The sequence below is a fragment of the Canis aureus genome, chromosome 21, assembly GCF_053574225.1.
Source record: "Canis aureus isolate CA01 chromosome 21, VMU_Caureus_v.1.0, whole genome shotgun sequence".
In the NCBI taxonomy this organism is placed as follows: Eukaryota; Metazoa; Chordata; class Mammalia; order Carnivora; family Canidae; genus Canis; species Canis aureus.
In genome coordinates this window covers 41,409,144-41,426,756 of record NC_135631.1, presented here as the reverse complement: position 1 = coordinate 41,426,756, position 17,613 = coordinate 41,409,144, and the positions used below count along the sequence as shown (strand labels likewise).

The 17,613-nt window shown below is 45.9% G+C and overlaps 1 protein-coding gene across 14 annotated transcripts in view; it reads left to right on the top strand.

Moving 5' to 3' along the window:
• Window positions 1-17,613, top strand: part of ATXN7L1 (ataxin 7 like 1) — a 244,795-nt gene that overhangs the window by 212,181 nt on the left and 15,001 nt on the right. For all 14 annotated transcript variants that reach the window (XR_013360369.1, XM_077864000.1, XM_077864002.1 and 11 more), the window contains 3 exons: window positions 2,086-2,168; window positions 3,102-3,358; window positions 14,969-15,161. Coding sequence is in view for 13 of the 14 variants with exons in the window: in XM_077864000.1 (XP_077720126.1) it covers window positions 2,086-2,168; window positions 3,102-3,358; window positions 14,969-15,161 (533 nt within the window). In the remaining variant the exon portion in view is untranslated. The remainder of the gene's footprint in view (window positions 1-2,085; window positions 2,169-3,101; window positions 3,359-14,968; window positions 15,162-17,613) is intronic.

Genomic DNA, 17,613 nt, shown 5'->3' with positions numbered 1-17,613 from the left:
GGGGGGCGGAGGGGGGAGCCCCACTCCTGGCTCTCTTCCTGAATGGAGAGTTCAATTCCACTCTTCAGAGCTGGGTGGCAATGTCCCTGGAAAACCCAGGAGGCCCAGCTGGGCAGTGTCCACGGGCAGAAGCACGACCGTGGCTTCCAGCCTGCACCCCAACCTGGAGTCGTAGAGGGGTTTTTTGTGGTGTTTGTTGGTTTTGCATTTTGTCAGTTGTTTTGTCTCATTGGGTCTCTTGCTTGTTTCTATCTCCCTTTCACATTTGGCAGCCAGCTCCTACCCCCTGGCCAAACAACCTGCTCAGTCGCAGGCCAGCGTGAGTGCTGGTGTGGATCTGGGCCCGGGTCTGACTCTGACAGGCCCCAGGGAAAGAACTCTGTGGCAGGCAGCCTGGGGCCCGGCGCCCAGGCCCTCCTCGGTGGGCAGAGAGGGCTCATGGGAAACGGGCATCTCCAGGCCTCAGAGTTTTCTAGTCTTAAAAGTGAAGCCAAAAAATAAAAATAAATAAAAAAAGAAGTTGCAGGGATGAGGGCACCTGGCTGGCTCAGTCCAAAGAGCATGCGACTCTTGATTTCAGGGTCGTGAGTCCAAGCCCCACCACGCTGGGTGTAGAGATTACTAAAACTAAAATCTTTAGGAAAGAAGAAGATAAAGATGATGATGACAAATGACAAAAGCCAAAAAAGGGGTGGGAGGCATTTTGATGGCCAACCAGAAAGGCTGTCTTGGACATGAGAATGGTTTTCCTCACCCCCATCATCATCACCACCTTTGCAACCACTACAAGCCCCAGATTTTCTCTTAAAATCAGAACACATTCATTTATGAGGCTCAGGGTTTACTTCAGCCATCTCAGACAGCTCTTCAGGTAAATTCTTTTAGTTTACAGTCATTCAAATCTTTCATGGAGGCACCCAACCAATTTTATATACAACCCCCACCCACCGACCCTGTGGCCAGCCTCCCTGAGTGCCCAGAAGAGCTGTGTCATCCCTGTGCTGCGGGACTCAGGTGTTTGCTGGGAGCCTTCCAGAAATAGCACAGACTCTCCAAGAGGTAGAACTTTGAAGCCGAAAGGGTCCTTAAGAGGGATCGCCTCACATCCTCTCATTTTCCAGTCGGGGGGAGGCTTTTGGTAATCCAGAAGGCGCAAAAGATCCAAAGTGGGCATAAAAAGAGCAGGCTCCTTGGAAGTAACCTCACTGTGAGCCATCATCAACAGTCCAGGGAGAAGCAGGAGCTAGAGAAAGCCTGGCTCCCTGCAGCCCCCCTTCGTCCCCACCCGGTTGGCCAGCCTCTGCTCATTCCCATTTGGAGCAAGGGCCCCGCGCTGGGAGCAGAGCATGCTGGGAGACTAGCAGGCCCTACCCTCTATGCACCCTCCACTTGAGACAGCACACCCCAAACTCTTCCCCCGCCCCTGCCTGTGACACCGCCAAAACATTCCTGAATCAGATAAACAATGTTTCTGGTCAGCAAGGCTGCGTGGAAAGCCCAGAGCTGAGGACTTTGCAAAGCACAAGAGAGGCAGGTCATACTGACATGTCAAGGAATAATCTCCCACTTAAGTGGCTCAAACTAGCAGGAAGGGCAGGGGCGGTGGGGGGGGGATGGGTTCTTGGAGCCGCCTAGGAAGAGTGGCCCTTGGGCCTCAGGTGGCTCTCCTGGCCCTGCAGCCAGCTGTGCCCCAAGTGCCAAGTACTTGGGGGAACCGTTTAAGTGAGATCAAGTGTGAGAGCATCAGGGCTCCTGGCCCTCCGGTGCGTGCCCGCACCCTGGTCTCCGTGCCTTGTGCTGCGTTCCACATCCCTCCTGAAGCTGGACCTGGAACTCTGGGGTCAAAGGGGAGTGCCATTTTACCCCGAGCGGTTCTTGAAGCATTTTAGCAGCCGGTTGGAAAAAAAAGAAAAAAGAAAAAGAAAAAGAAAAAGAAAGAAAGAAAGAAAAAAAAAAAAAACCAGATTGCCTGACAATGTCTCACTTGTTGGTGCAAATGTGCATTTTTTTTTTAAATGTAGTCTTAATGCCAAATCCTATTTAGTCTCCTTTTTTCTTATATTTTTTGTTTGTTTCTTAAACCAGAGAGAGAATTTGACCCAAATAAACACTGTGGAGTATTGGATCCCGAGACAAAGAAACCTTGCACAAGATCCCTCACCTGCAAGGTATTTCTCTTTCCATAAAAAATACTTCCTGCTCTCGCTGGGGCCTTTGTCGAAATGTTTGCATGCCACTCTCTGCACACGGCAGGGTGTGGAACCTCGACATGACCCCCAGCTGTTCTTTGTAAGGGAAATGCTTTCTTCTCTTCCATGGTAGCAGAGTGCCTGCCTCAAGCTGGCTGGCTTTTTAAGAAGGAAAAAAAAAAATAGGCTTCCCCTGTTACTTGTGAGGCCAGACAGTAAATTGTATTTATAGGCACTCACAGGCGGTTCTAAACCCTGCTACGTTTTAATGTATGCAGGAGCGGCGGCGGCGGCGGCGGCGGCCTGAAAGGCAGCCCTGGAGGGGAGGGCGAGCGGCCGCGCCCCTGATCCGGCCACGCCGGGTGGCCAGGGGGACAGCTGAGCCCGGGCGGCCGCCATCGGGGGGCCCCCGGCCCCGTATTTCATCCCGAACTGCTAGCGCTTCCTGGGATCGCGGCCGCGGCCCCTCTGCCCGGAGGCTCCGGGCGTCTGGGCCACAGCGAGCCTCCCACCTGCACCTGGATTAACTCTAGCGCAGCCTCACCGCCGCCCTTCCTCCGGGCTCCCTGGGCGCTGCGCTGAAGCTCGTCATCCTGTGCCCGGTTTTGGTTTTTTTTTTTTTTTTTTTTTTTTTTTTTTTTTGGTCTTTTTGTTTTTTGCTTTTTGGTTTTTTTTTGTTTGTTTGTTTTTTTGGAGGAAGCTTTGGCTTCTTAACGCCAGGAGTGTAGGGCATGGTTGCGTTTGTGTGGTGTCTGCCTCTTCCCAGCCACAGAACGGGAGCTGTTGCCTTGAAGTTGACTTTTCGAGCACCTCTAAATTCCCATGAATTGCTGTTTCTGAAATGGAGGGCCCGGGGAAGCAGGTTTATGTGCTGATCAAAGAGGCTGTGCTTTTCATCTCTCTTCTCCTTAGACGCACTCGCTAAGCCATCGGAGGGCAGTCCCAGGCCGGAAAAAGCAATTTGACCTCCTTCTGGCAGAACACAAAGCCAAGTCCCGGGAAAAAGAAGTTAAAGATAAAGAGCATCTCCTGACTTCGGCAAGGGAAGTACTTCCTAACCAACCTGGGCCGGCGCAGGACTCTCTGCCAGGACCTTCAGGGAGCTCTGGGCCAGAACCGAAAGTCGCATCCCCTGCCAAATCCAGGCCACCTAACTCTGTGCTTCCTAGGTAAGTCCCGCTTCGCTGGTAGAAGCCTTGAGTCCTCCCCAGGCCAAGTGACTCTGCTTTGCCGGGTCGCATGTGATCAGATCACATGGCAAATGGAAGTCCTAATAATCCTACCTTGTAAGACGGCTGTGAAGTGTGAGTGAGATCGTGGGCATGAGGGGCTCAGCCAGTGCCCGCCACATAGCGTTTGGTGGATTTTAACTGCTCTCATCATCATCATCATCATCACCATCATCATCATCATAGCAGACCTATAGCAGACAGAGCAAGACTAATCTGGAAACTAATACCCGGAAGGATGACCTATCAGCCACTGGGCAACTTTCAGGTTGCCTGAGGTTTTAGATTAGTTGGACAGTCCCAGAGTGGAGAGTTGGGGCAGTCATCACACTTTACGAGCCACATGATTTTGTGAATTTTTCCCACAAGTCTCCTACGATCAGGGCGAAAGGAAAATTGGCATCATAGAGGCTGTTTGTCCTTACATATCCCTCCACACCAAGAAAGCTGAGCCATCTGTTTGGGGTTTTATTTGGTTGTCCTGGACAGAGAGGAAAGAACAGAAAACAGAATTAAAACCCGTTTGGATTGAGAGCGGTTTAAAAATCCATGCATGTCTGTTTTCACCGGCCAGTGGAATACCGAGCAGCCGACCAATTTCCAGGTAATAAGACAGGGAGCCCTTCATTCAAAAATATTTATCTAGTGCTTGCTCCATAAGCAAAGTACGGGCATTCCTCCTTTTTATTGTGCTTCACTTTATTGCACTTTGCAGATATTCCTTTTTTTTTTTTTACAAATTGAAGGTTTGTGGTGGCCTGGCGTCGAGCAGATCCAGCAGCGCCATTTTTCCAACAGCATTTGCTGATTTCAGGTCTCTGTGTCAATAAAGTATTTCTTAATTAGAGCATGTACATTAGATATGATACTATTGCACGCTTAATAGAGCACAGTATAAGGTAAATATAACTTTTATATGCACCAGGAAGCCAAAAAGTGCATCTGATTCGCTTTACTGCGATATTGGCTTTATGGCAGCGGGTCTGGAACCAGCCCCGTGGTGTCTCCCAGGTATGCCTGTACCAGGTCAGGTACTTTCAAGCAACAGTACAGAGATGGATGAAATTAGATCCTGCTTTTCAAGAGTTCAAAGTTTAGAAGATAAGACGCAAATATCCATAACTTCACGAAGAGGAATCATTAATGATAAAATATGAGAAGGGCAGACAGTGGAATTATCTGATCATTTTTAATGCATACAGCGTGAATCTCAAAGGGGGATTGTCCAGTCAGCAAGTAGGCATTAAGAGAACACAGTTATAAAAGAAGGGGAAGGGGATCCCTGGGTGGCGCAGCGGTTTAGCGCCTGCCTTTGGCCCAGGGTGCAATCCCACGTCGGGCCCCCAGTGCATGGAGCCTGCTTCTCCCTCTGCCTATGTCTCTGCCTCTCTCTCTCTCTCTCTCTCTCTCTCTGTGACTATCATAAATAAATAAAAATTAAAATTAAAAAAAAAGAAGGGGAAGGACTTGATTTTTAAAAGCAAAAGCAACTATTTGGTGACAGTTGTTACAGATCTAGCACGTTCTCGTGCCTCCTGCTTTGGCGCAAGCCTGATCCAGTTTGATAGCCGGAGTCCCTTTGTGGGAACCGCCAACCTCGGCGTCAGGTTCAAGCAGACACCGCCAGGTGGAATGGCCACCCGCACACATTTCCTGCAGCATACACGCTGCCGTATTGGGCCACCAACTTAGGTGTCACATCATTTTGCAGGATCATTTTGTAACTACTTCTCACTGTAACACCAGAATTTGGTGAAGGATATTCATTACCTTTCCTCAGCTTTTGAGTTAAGCAGGCTATTCCGTTCCAGATGTCTGGGAGGGGCTTTGGCTTTCAAAATTTTTTGTGGCTGTAGACCTTTTTTATTCCCACAAAGCCTTACATGGTACCCAATAGAAAAGCAGACTTGCTCCACCTAAACCCAGCTCATCTCTGCTCCCATCACACATGTATCCAGGGCCTGCCCATCCTGGGGATCCGCTTGGCGTCCCCAAGGGCTCCGAGGGAACCTGGTTTGAAGACCCTCTTTTATTGTGGGTTCACCGTAGATTTTAACTGATGGAGGCACTTCTCACCCTACCTGGCTGAAGGGAGGAGCCAGGGGGCAGCCGTTAAAAAAATAAAACAGGCATGGAGGCTTAACAGTGTCTTTCTTTTTTTAAGATTTTTTATTTATTCATTCATGAGAGACAGAGAGAGAGCGAGAGAGGCAGAGACACAGGCAGAGGGAGAAGCAGGCTCCATGCAGGGAGCCCAACACGGGACCCGATCCTGGATTTCAGGATCACGCCCTGGGCCTAAAGCAGGCGCCAAACCACTGAGCCACCCAGGGATCCCCTTAACAGTGGCTTCTTAATAGCCTTTTTAAATTTAGTTTTCAGGGGAATGTGTATCAATAGAGAAATGCCAGGTTTTATGTTCTTTTAAGGAAGTAGAAGGAAGATGGAGAGTGAGGTTCATCAGCAAAAAAGAATTATCTCTGAAAGGAAGGAGGAGGCCGAGGAGTGCATTACAAGCGTCGGCTAACAGAATAATTGTTAAGGATGCTTTTCAGGGTTGATATAGGCACCAGAAAACGCAGATATGAGCTGAGTTTCCAAACTTTGTGGGAAATAATGTCCTTTTCCGCTTGATTTTAGTTAGGATAAGACCCTATACAGTCAGAGATTGAAAAAGCATAATCAAAATTTGATGTCCTCCTTGGGGTGCCTGGCTGGCTGGCTCGGTAGAGCATGTGACTTGATCTCGGTGCTATGGGTTCAAGCCCCATGTTGGGTGCAGAGATCACTTAAAAATAAAATCTTTTTTTTTATTTTTTTTTTATTTTTATTTATTTATGATAGTCACACAGAGAGAGAGAGAGGCAGAGACGTAGGCAGAGGGAGAAGCAGGCTCCATGCACCCAGAGCCCGACGTGGGATTCGATCCCGGGTCTCCAGGATCACGCCCCAGGCCAAAGGCAGGCGCCAAACCGCTGCGCCACCCAGGGATCCCTTAAAAATAAAATCTTAAAAAAAGAAAAAAAAAAACAGAATTTAATGTCCTCGCGTAAAACTTAAAACAACATTTATTTTCTTCATACTAGCAACATACAATATATATAAATAGCTATTTCAATCACAGTAATCATCTATAGTTGACCAAAAAAATTTATCACACAAGAACGGAAAATATTGCAGCCCCTTCCCAATCGTGAATTCTTTTTGTAGGAAATGCTAGCACATCTGAATTTATTTTTTACGTATCATTTGATAACCTTGAAAATATTTCAGTTCTCGTATTCTTGAATTACAACCCACTCTTGTCAAGGGTTCCTGAAAAAAGAACTTAGGTCTAGAGCTGGAAATGTTAAAGTCAAATAGCAAGGGCTGGAAAAAGGTTGGAAGTGCAAACGTCAGCTCCGTGCTCTCCAATGACATGAGTGCAGCCATGTTTCTGAGCCTCTGCGGCGTCGAACTGTTAGTAAGTGGTAGTAGTGCTCCACGGAAAGCCGTGTGAGTAATCCAAGGCCTTGGTGCTACCTGATTTCCATGTGCCCATCCTCCTGGCCACTCTTCACCAACCTGGGGGCTCTTGAATAACACACTCTTGTGCTCTTGTTTCTTTGCCCCAACTCTAGGGGAGCTTATTACATGCCCCCAAAGAGTCCAAGGGCTGTGGATGACCAGCCCAACCAAACCCATCAGGACTTTTGTGGAAAGGAGGAAGAGGCCAAAGGGTTGAGCCAGGCTCTGAGAAGCCAGTCTGGCACCCAAGAAGGAGAGAGGAAAGATAGGTCATGGAAGCCAGTGCTGACAAAATCCAGCCACATTCCCCTCTGTCTCGTGCGATGCTCACACATCTCATCTTAAAGTATGAAAATGGTGGTGCCTGGGTGGCTCAGTTGGTTGGGGTCTGACTCATGGTTTTGGCTCAGGTCATGATCTCAGGGTCCTGAGATTGAGCCCTGTGTCACGCTCAGCACCCAGCACGGAGTCTACTTGAGATTCTCTGCCTCTCCCTCTCCCTCTGCCACTGCCCCCCCCGCCCTCTGCTCACACTCTGTCTCTCAAATAAATACATAAAATTTTTTTTTAAAGATTTTATTTGTTTATTCATGAAAGACACAGAGAGATAGGCAGAGGGAGAAACCAACTCCCTGCAAGGAGCCCGATGCGGGACTCAATCCCGGAACTCCAGGATCACACCCTGAGCCAAAAGCAGATGCTCAACCACTGAGCCATCCAGGCACCCAAACAAAATCTTTAAAAAATAAAAAAAAATAAAAAAGGAATAAAGGAATAAACAGGGAAAAATCCAAGGAATCTTAAACTGGCATAGGTAGAAGTTTCTAGATAATCTGAAAACAGGCAGAGATAATTCTGTAGTGAAAGCAACTCCAGCTCCTGCCTCATTAGGATAAGTGTTATGGCTACACTGTAAGCCTTGACTTAATGTTTGCCCCTGTGTTCTTCCTACACCCACTTCTCAGTATGGGGGCCTTTGAAGTCAAACAGATAGTATCAAGTCTCATTTCCACTCTTATTAGCTTTGCCACCCTTTCCCTTACCTGAGAAATGTAGGTAAGTTACACCGACCTATAGCAGCAAGTAAGTTGCGTGAGAGGATGTCCGATGCATGCCTAGCACATAGTAGGGAGTCAGCTAAGATTGGTTGCCATGTGTTCTCTTCCCCAAAGCACTCAGACAGACTGATGCTCATGCTTCCTCAGAGGGTGGAGGAGGGGACTTTCTCTAAGTTTCCCTGACTGGAACTGGACAGGGACCATTGTCACATAGTCTTTAAACCAGACTGGCAAATGGAGAATGGCAGGTGATGTCATGATGAGGGCAGAGGAGTGGACGGCAGCTTTACAAACTCGAGTGACTCTTCCAACATGCTCTCATGACTAGCTGCCCCATTTCCCATCACTCTTCTCCAGGCCTTGTTTTTTTCTTTTTTTTTTTTTTTTTTTTTTTCTGAGACACAGGTTGGTTACAGCGAACCCCTTCCCTCCAGGTTCTGCCCCAGAGTACAGCCATCAGAGCTGAGAGGTCTTGAAAGCATTCCCCACTCCATTATCACCTGGAGGATGCCTGGTTTTTCATCTTGAGTGAAACAAGTCTGAAAAGGAACAAATTCAGAGTTCTGTCTCTGCTCTCAGAGCCCATTCTGTTCTAGACACAAATGTCCATGCTCAGCTTCAGTCTGTAGGATTCTCCTCCCCTCATTTCTGTTTGATCTGGCAACTAAAATTTATTATTTTTTCAGCCATTTTTTTCTTTTTTCCTTGATTAAACTTTTTTTTTTAAATCAAAGTGAAATGGACACATGGTTCAAAAGTCGAAAGAACCAAAAGACTTAGAATGAAAAACAGGAGTTCCTGCCATCCTGGGGGATCACTTTACCCACTCTGTGTTAGAGTACCTGTTCCCTGGATCCCAGTGCCTCCCTCTCTCTTGGTTTGCTCTTTTATTCTGATGGAGTATGTCCTCCATCAGCTTCCTGTGAAAAGGTACAAAGGGGTTCAATTTTTAGAACCCTTACACACCTGAAAATGTTTTTATTCTATCTTTACACTTAATTGATAATCTGAGTATATAGCTGGATTGAAAATCATTTCCCTTTTTTTAAGATTTTATTTTATTTATTCATGAGAGACACAGAGATAGAGACATAGGCAGAGAGAGAAGCAGGCTTCCTGCGGGGAGCCCTATGCAGGACTCAATCCCAGACCCTGAGATCACGACCTGAGCTGAAGGCAGACGCTCAACCACTGAGCCACCCAGGCATCCCAAAAATCATTTCCCTATGGAATTATGAAGACATTTTTTATTGGCTTTCCTTTTATTGGAAAGTCTGATATTCTCTTTGCATATGATCCGTTTTTAATCTCTAACACCCAGGGCTCTGAAGTTTCACAGGGATCACTCAATATGGGTCTTTTTTCATTCATAGTACTGGGTACTTAGCAGATTCATTCAGTCTATGAATACCTGTTTCAGGGATAATTTTGTATCTTACATCTTGGCTAATTTTCTCCCCACTATCGTCTTTATTCTTTGTATTGACCTCCCATTAGTTGGATGTTGGACCTTTTACTTTGATCTTTTCATTCTCTTATTACTTCTCTTCTCCTATTTTCTCTTATTCTCTTAATCTCTTGTTATACTTTCTAAAAGATTTTCTTCCATTTTACCTTCAAAGCTGTATATGAAATAACCAATTTATGATTAACTTTTTTAGATCTTTAGGATATGGTTCTTAGATATAAAGAACTTCTTGCAATTGCTTCCTTTTTGAAGATTTATTTACTTACTTACTTACTTACTTATTTGAGAGAGAGAGTGCAAGAGCTCCTGTGAGGAGAAGGGCAGAAGGAGAGGGAGAGAATCTCAAGCAGACTCCTCACTAAACCAGGAGCCCCATGGGGGCTTGATCTCAAGACCCTGAGATCATGACCTAAGCCAAAACCAAGAGTTGGATGTTTAGCTGACTGAGCCACCCAGGAACCCTTATAATTGCTTCTTAATAATATCCTACAAGATATTATCATTTTGCAGAGATAATACCATCCTAGTATCTTTAACACAGGTTTTTTTAGGTTTTTCCTCTTTGCTTCATTATCTTCGTTTCTTTCGTGTGTGTTCATGCATTTGATGTTTGGCTGGTCAGTCTCATGATGGAGATGTTCCAGGAATGTTTGGTGATGCCTAACCATTCACACTTAGAAGCACCAAGGCACCTGGGTAGCTTAGTCAGTTAAGCGTCTTCAGCTCATGTCATGATCTCTGGGTCCTGGGATCAAGCTCCACCTGGGGGGGGAGGGGAGTCTGCTTCTTCCTCTCCCTCTCTTTCTCAAATAAATAAATGAAATCTTTAAAAATAAAAATAAAAAGAGTAAATAGAAGAGAAGCGTTAACCGGCTGATTGGAAGTCTTTGTGTGGGACTGTGAACAAAAAGGTCATCAGGTCACCAATCAGCCTATTTTGGAGGGTTCCTGAAGGCAAGATCTGGAAGCCTTTTCTCTGGGGCCATTCCATTTCTCGGGATAAGACTCCTCCCTGGTGATGTGCCTGGTGATAGGCATTCTAGGAGTGCCCACTAAGGATTTGACTAGAGAGATCCCATGCTTACCTTGTTTCCCGCCCTGTGCCTCTCACCTGATCTCTGCTGAGCCTGGCAGCCCCTTATTTAATGGGATCTCTCCAGTTTTCTGGAGAGTAAACCTTTGTTCTCTTGTTGGATTAGAAGGGGTGGGTCCTGGCAGGAGCAATGGGAGTCATCTGGTCATGTGAGGTCGTAGTGTTGACCTGTAGGTCCAGCTACCACACAGGAAGACTTTCAACTTTCCCACTAGGTTTAGCCCTCACATGACCCATGACCTTTGCAGCTCGAAGTGGCTCCAGGTGCCCTATTTCTCAGAGGTTCTGTGGTAACTTGCCCTGCAATGAACACTTCTCCAGAGACATTCTATCTTCTGAAAGTATGTTCACGTCTCATGTTCACACTGTATCAATTGGGATGCTTCAGGTGCAAGTAGCAGAAAACCTGGTCTTACTAAATGCTTAAATTAAAAATTGTCTTATCACACATGACAAGAAGTCCAGAGGTGAAAGGGCACCACTCCCCAAAGATGAGGAATCAGCTCTCATTCTCTGTCTTTCTTTTACTCCATCCTCTTCTGCCTTCTATTTTCATCTTCAAAGTTTATAGCAAGGTGGCTGCCACACTTCCAGGGATATCCAGAAGAAGGTGGAGACCGCTTTTTCCTTATGTCTCATTTTAAAAGTGAGGAAAATCTTTGCAACCTCCCCCTAGAAAAAACTTTTTACGTATTTCTCACACTCCTTTCCAAACCAATCATTAGCAAGATAAATGAGATTTCCATTACTGGTTTAAGGGTTAAATGGAGGCTGGGAAGTAATCATCAGGAGGATCGCTATATCTCTGCCAATCTCTTTGTTCTTCCAGACCATGTCTTTTTTTTTAAATCTCTTTACTGTGATTTTAATAGTGTTTTGGATGAGGAGATAAGCATGTCCATTCCATGTGGCCCATGTAACAGGAAGTTCTTCAGCTACTTTCCTTACACATATCTGTACTACTAGCTCACTTTCTGTTCTATTTCTGTTTTGGGTGTGGTTTTTTTCATTTTGTGTGTGTGTGTGTGTGTGTGTGTTTGTGTGTTTTTTTACTTTTTGTTATGAAATTTTCTCCATCTATGGAAAAGTAGAAAGAATAATAAAATGAGCACATGCATACCTAGTTTTAACAGCTGTAATATTAATACTTGGCAATTCTATTTACTTGATCTACATTTTCTGATAATACATTTTGAAGTAAATTGCAGCTATCATGGCACTTCACTTCTAAAGATTTCCAAATGCATCTTTAAAAAGTAAAGATATCTTCCTGTATAACCAAAATACTATTAATCACACTTAACAAAATCCAGCTCACTTTTCTCTCCTGTAGCACAAGGAGGGCCTATCACCATGGGGAAGACCTCAAAATGAGCCTGCTAGAAATTTTGGAAACAATGCAAATGTCTATCAGTAGATTAGTTAGGTCAGTTATGATATATCCACACTATAGAATATTGGGGAATATTTAAAATGTTGATATAATTTGACACATAGAAAGATCTCTACAATATCACTAGGCTTAAAAAAATAAGCATGTCTCAAAATAGTATGTACAGTGTGATCCAGTTCTTGCTTAAAACTGCATGTGCCCGTGTATGCACAGTAGAGAAATCTGGAAGGATATAAATCAAAATGGTAATAGCACTTGATCTTGAGTGGCAGGATTATGGATGTCATTTTCTTTCTTTATATGTTTCAGCATTAGGAAAATTGTTTCACTGTTTGGGTATTCAGCTGTAAATAGGCGATGATGTTGTCGCCCCTTCTGATACAGGAGAGAAGGTATCGGGAATGTACCTGCGGTGATGTGTTTTCTGGACTATGCACTTTGAACATACAGAATGAATGGCCTCTTCGTTTTCATAAATATAGGAAGGTGATAGTCAATAACAAATTGTCACACCAACAGTTCTCGTAGTAACACTGAAAAACTACCTGTGGCCTTGTTTTTGGTTTGCAGGGGTGTTTTTTTTTGTGGCAAAATATACATAATGTAAAATTTACCATTTTAACCATTTCTAAGTGTACTGGTGCTTGGCATAAGTACATTCACATTGTGGCGCGACCAGATCCCATCCATCCCCAGAACTTTCTATCATCTCCTACTGAAATGCTGCACCCCTTAAACACTAATATCCCATTCCCCATCCCCAATACCTGGTAACCACCATTCTACTTTCGGTCTCTATATAATTACTCTGGGCACCTCACATAAGTGGAATTCATACAATATTTCTCCTTTGTGACTGGCTTCTTTCACTGGGTATCTTGTCCTCAAGGTTCGTCTGTGTGTTATAGTGTGTGTACGGATTTCCTTTCTTTTTAAGACTTAACTAATATTCCATTGTGTGGATATACCATATTATGTTTTATCCATTCGTCTATTTATTGATGGACATTTGGGTTGTTTCCACCTTTGTGGCTTTGCTTTTATTATTTTTTTAAGATTTTATTTATTTATTCATGAGGAAAACACACACAGAGAGAGAAGGAGAGGCAGAGACACAGGCAGAGGGAGAAGCAGGCTCCATGCAGGGAGCCTGACGTGGGACTCGATCCCGGATCTCCAGGATCACGCCCTGGGCTGAAGGCGGCACTAAACCGCTGAGCCACCTGGGCTGCCCTGTGGCTTTGCTTTTAAATGTCTCTGCTGGGGCACCTGGGTGGCTCAGTTGGTTAAGCGTCTACCTTCGGCTCAGGCCATGATCTCAGGGTCCTGGACTCGAGCCCGATGTCAGGCTCCCTGCTCAGTGGAGAGTCTTCTTCCTCTGCCACTCCCCTTGCTCATGCTTTGGTGCACGCTGTCTCTCTCTCTCTCTGAAATATATAAATAAAATTTTAAAAAATAAAATAAAATAAATGACTGTGGATCTGATTTGAACTCAGCTATATGACACCTGGAAAGAATTGAGAGTGAAAACAAGGGAGAAGAGAAAAAATCAACAGTGCTGCTTCATGCTCCTTGAAGAGACAGTTCTTAAAGCAGCATGCAGAAAACTGTTTTGTTTTGTTTTGTTTTTTAAGGATCTTATTTTTTTTTCTCCTGAACTTCTTTTTCTCCCTATATTTCTCCCTGGTCAATCACCTGATGAAAGTGGAGAAGCAGGAAAAACAACTGCTAACTAACTTTGACTATTCCTCTTCTAATTCTTTTGCTGATGTGTTTGGTTTTTTGCGGCTCATGAAGCATGTGGTGCTTCTTACTGTGACATTGCTTTTCTGTAAGCTTAGCCTTCATCAAGGTGAGATCTGCTGGACTGTTTATACACAAGGAACTCCTGCACTAGTTCATTGAGAAACGTAATTCTTCAGCACCAACCATGCCAGCCTCTCGTTCTAGTGGCTTGTCAAAAGTTAAGTGGAAACATTCATCCTCAGAAGGTACAATTAAACTACATATGGGGCTTGACATTAAGAAACACATCTGGAACACCTGGGTGGCTCAGTCGGTTAAGCGTCTGCCTTTGGCCCAGGTCATGGTTCCCAAGGTCCTACGATCAAGCCCGCATTGGGCTCCCTGCTCAGCGGGGAGTCTGCTTCTCCCTCTCCCTCTGCCCCTCCCCTTGCTCCTGCATTCTCTCTCTCTCTCTCTCTCTCACGCTGCTCTCTCTCAAATAAAATCTTAAAAAAGAAAAGAAAGAAAGAAAGAAAGAGAGAAAGAGAGAAAGAAAAGAAAAAAAGAAAAGAAAAGAAAAGAAAAGAAAAGAAAAGAAAAGAAAAGAAAAGAAAAGAAAGAAGAAAAACACATTGGAGGAGGTGGGGGGGGTGCCTGACTGTCTTGGTCACATCTGGAGGCACCTGGCTGGCTCGGTCAGTAAAGCATGCAACTCTTGTTCTCAGGGTCGGGAGTTCAAGCCCCACATTGGGTGTAGAACTTACTTTAAAAAAAAGGAAAAAGGGAAAAAGAAATTTGGCTGTGGAGTAAGAGACTGTGCTCCATCACTGGGACAAAACCTTTTTTTCATACCAATGCGATAACAGCCTCATAAAGCTCTAGTTGCCAGAAAACAAGTGTAGGGGCATCTTCCATCATGACAGATATTTTGGTAACTGTTTTGAAGTTGTTTACTTGGTTGATCTTGTCAGATCCCACTTTCAGAAAGAAGCAACTGGCTGGCGAGTACAAATTACTTACATGCAGATAGATAACTGAATTCATCAGAAGACTAGTTTCAAGTTAATTCTCTATTGCTGTATCTTAAATTCCACTTACACTGTTGAAGTTTTCCCTGGTGCCTGGACTTAAGCAGGGCAGGGCCTGATCTCAGCCTGAATCCTTCCCTGCTGTACATAGGCCACTGCCCTGCCTTCCTTGGTGTATAGAGAAAGCGACTCGGCCCCCCTGCCGAGCTCCCTTAAACAGCGTGGGTCTTCCTCCCTCAGACAGAAAGTTCACTCTGTCCGTTCTCTCTTGCCCTTAGACCATCATCTGCAAATAGCATCAGCAGCAGCACATCTTCAAACCACAGTGGCTACACCCCGGAACCTCCCCTGCCCCCAGCTGGAGGTGACCTCACCAGCCGACTGTCGAGTGATGAAGGGGAGATGGACGGTGCTGACGAACCCGAGAAGTTAGACTGTCATTTCTCTACCCACCACCCCAGACCTCTTGCGGTAGGCCACCGTGTGTCCACCCGTGCGTCCCTCCCCTCCCCCAGCGCTCTGCGGCACTTAGTGGCACTTAGTGATCGCGTGGGGCAGCACGCTTTCCTGGGAGAGGCTGCCAGAACAGAACGGTGTTCTCTAGAAAGCTTCACCCCGAGGTTGAATGATTACCTTCGAATCACCCCTGAAAATCACGGAAGGAAAGGGCAGGGCTCCCTACTGGCTGTAAGCCTTTAAGCACCTGAGTACCCGTGGTCCACCTTGAAGCGAGCACGCCTGAGAAGTGGTATTTATATACGTGCCCTGGGGAGCTGCCCTTGCGGCCTCGCCCGTCTAAATACGGAGCCTCTGATTCCAGAGTGTGTCTAGCTCACCTGCCTTGGAGGCCGCCTGTCCTAGTGGTGTGCCAGGTGCCAGCCCGAGCTGCTTTTCTCCCCTATTGATTCTGAGTTTTATTGTTATTAGTAAGTGCGACCATATGGTCCCAGAACTGAGAGAGAGAGAGAGAGAGTGTGTGTGTGTGCGCGCGCGTTGAAGAGCGGAGAGGAGGAAGTATTTCACATCAGCATGATTGCTGATTAACAAAAAGGTACAATTCCTTCCCAATTCCTTAAAAGAGTCCACTTTTGACAGCTCAGAAGGTCACTGAAATCGAAGTGGGAAATCTAAGGAGGCATGAGCTAAAGGCTTGTTTATGTTTGCCCTACAAGCACTTAAGAAGGGACTGACTGCCTGATGCCACCATCGCGGAGTCGAATTCAGGGGGGCCTGGAATGTGGGACCCCACGGCCGGTTTGCTGTGGTCCCGGCTTGAGCCCTGCAAGGTTACCGTTGACTGCCCCATGGCTGTCATGGGCTGTATAGGTATCATCAATCCGCACCGGGGCGCCTGGCTGGCTCCATCGGTGGAGCGTGTGACTCTTGAGCTCGGGGTTGTGAATTCAAGCCCCACACTGGGTGTAGAGCACAGAAGTGCAGCGCCATTAGCCAGGAAAAGGTGGCGAGAAGTATGGGCGGGATGACGGCTGATGTGACTGGCAACCCGTGAGGTCTGCCTCGGTGGCCGGTGCCGCGAAGATCTACAGCTCTATTGAAGGCACCGTGTGCAACAGAGAACAGGAGCAGGAGCCTCTTAGGCGTGTGACCTTGCATCTGTATTGAATTGGAGACCTAGGTAGCAGGGACAATAGGGAGCTCCCAGGTTCCAAGTCTAAAAGAGAAATTGGACTCTACCAGAAGGCCAGACTCCAGAGCATGGGATATTTGTTCAAATGACAAGCTGCCAGGCTACAGTGGATTAGCTCAACCCCGGGCATGGCAGATTTGTATGCCCTTAATGTTTGCTGATTTAAATGGAAAGCCCGTGGATTGTTTCTTTGCTCTGTCCTTTTTCTCATGGTCAATTGATACAGTAAATCATTTTTTGTAATGAACGGTCATTCAGGGTGTCTTTAGCAACAGGAATGAAGGAAGAAAAGATGTCTAGACCTGAAACAGCTCCCACAGGCTGCTGGGGACCAGCTTCCACATTGGAGAATCCCCTTTATATATTTTCCTGCTCCATCCATAAGCACTTGATATGAAAGTGCAGGAAAAGAGTTTTTCATCAAGGGTACCAGATTTGACGGGAGATAGAATTTTAATGCAAAGCCCCCAAAACATAAGCAGAAACAAAACAAAGGGAAGGTCTTGCATTTCCTCCCTAAGAAGTGTTCCAAAGGCTGGTTCCAGGAAGCGTTTGTGGAAAGAGCGCCAAACCCAGCGCTGTGTCTGGGATGGAGGCCAGGGAGCCGCTGGGAGGTCTGGGGGAAGGGGGGAGAAGCTGTATTTGAGTTATAGAGTCTTATGCAGACTCGCCCAAGCTCTGGACCAGCCAAATGTCACCTTCTCGGAGGTCGCCTCTTGGATTTCTGTCTGCTGGCCTTCTGGTTGCCCTAACATCATAATCCAGTGATGTCCATTAAACATCATACTGCTCATATTTCAGCCATATGTTTTATTTTTTATTTTTTTATTTTTTAAAGAATTTATAATTTATTCATGAGAGACAGAGAGAGAGAGAGGCAGAGACACAGGCAGAGGGAGAAGCAGGCTCCATGTAGGGAGCCTGATGTGGGACTCAATCCCAGGACTCTAGGATCACACCCTGGGCCAGAGGCAGGCCATAAAGCTGAGCCACCCAGGGATCCCCCATCTTTAAACATTTTGTAGGACTTTGTCTCTCCAATCCATTCGTTAGCCCAAATCCCTACCGCCCTCACACTGAGGAGGGAGAAGAGGATGAGGTTTCCAGGCTTTATACATTTATAATCAAGTGAGGCACATAGACGTTATTTATATAGGACATAAAAGAGCCATGTAGTGATTTCAAGGTGAAATGTAACATAGCATGCGGGAGGTGTGCAGAGGGAGCTCCGAGGGACGAGGTTGCTCAAATAAGGGCCAGTGGAAATGAGAATCT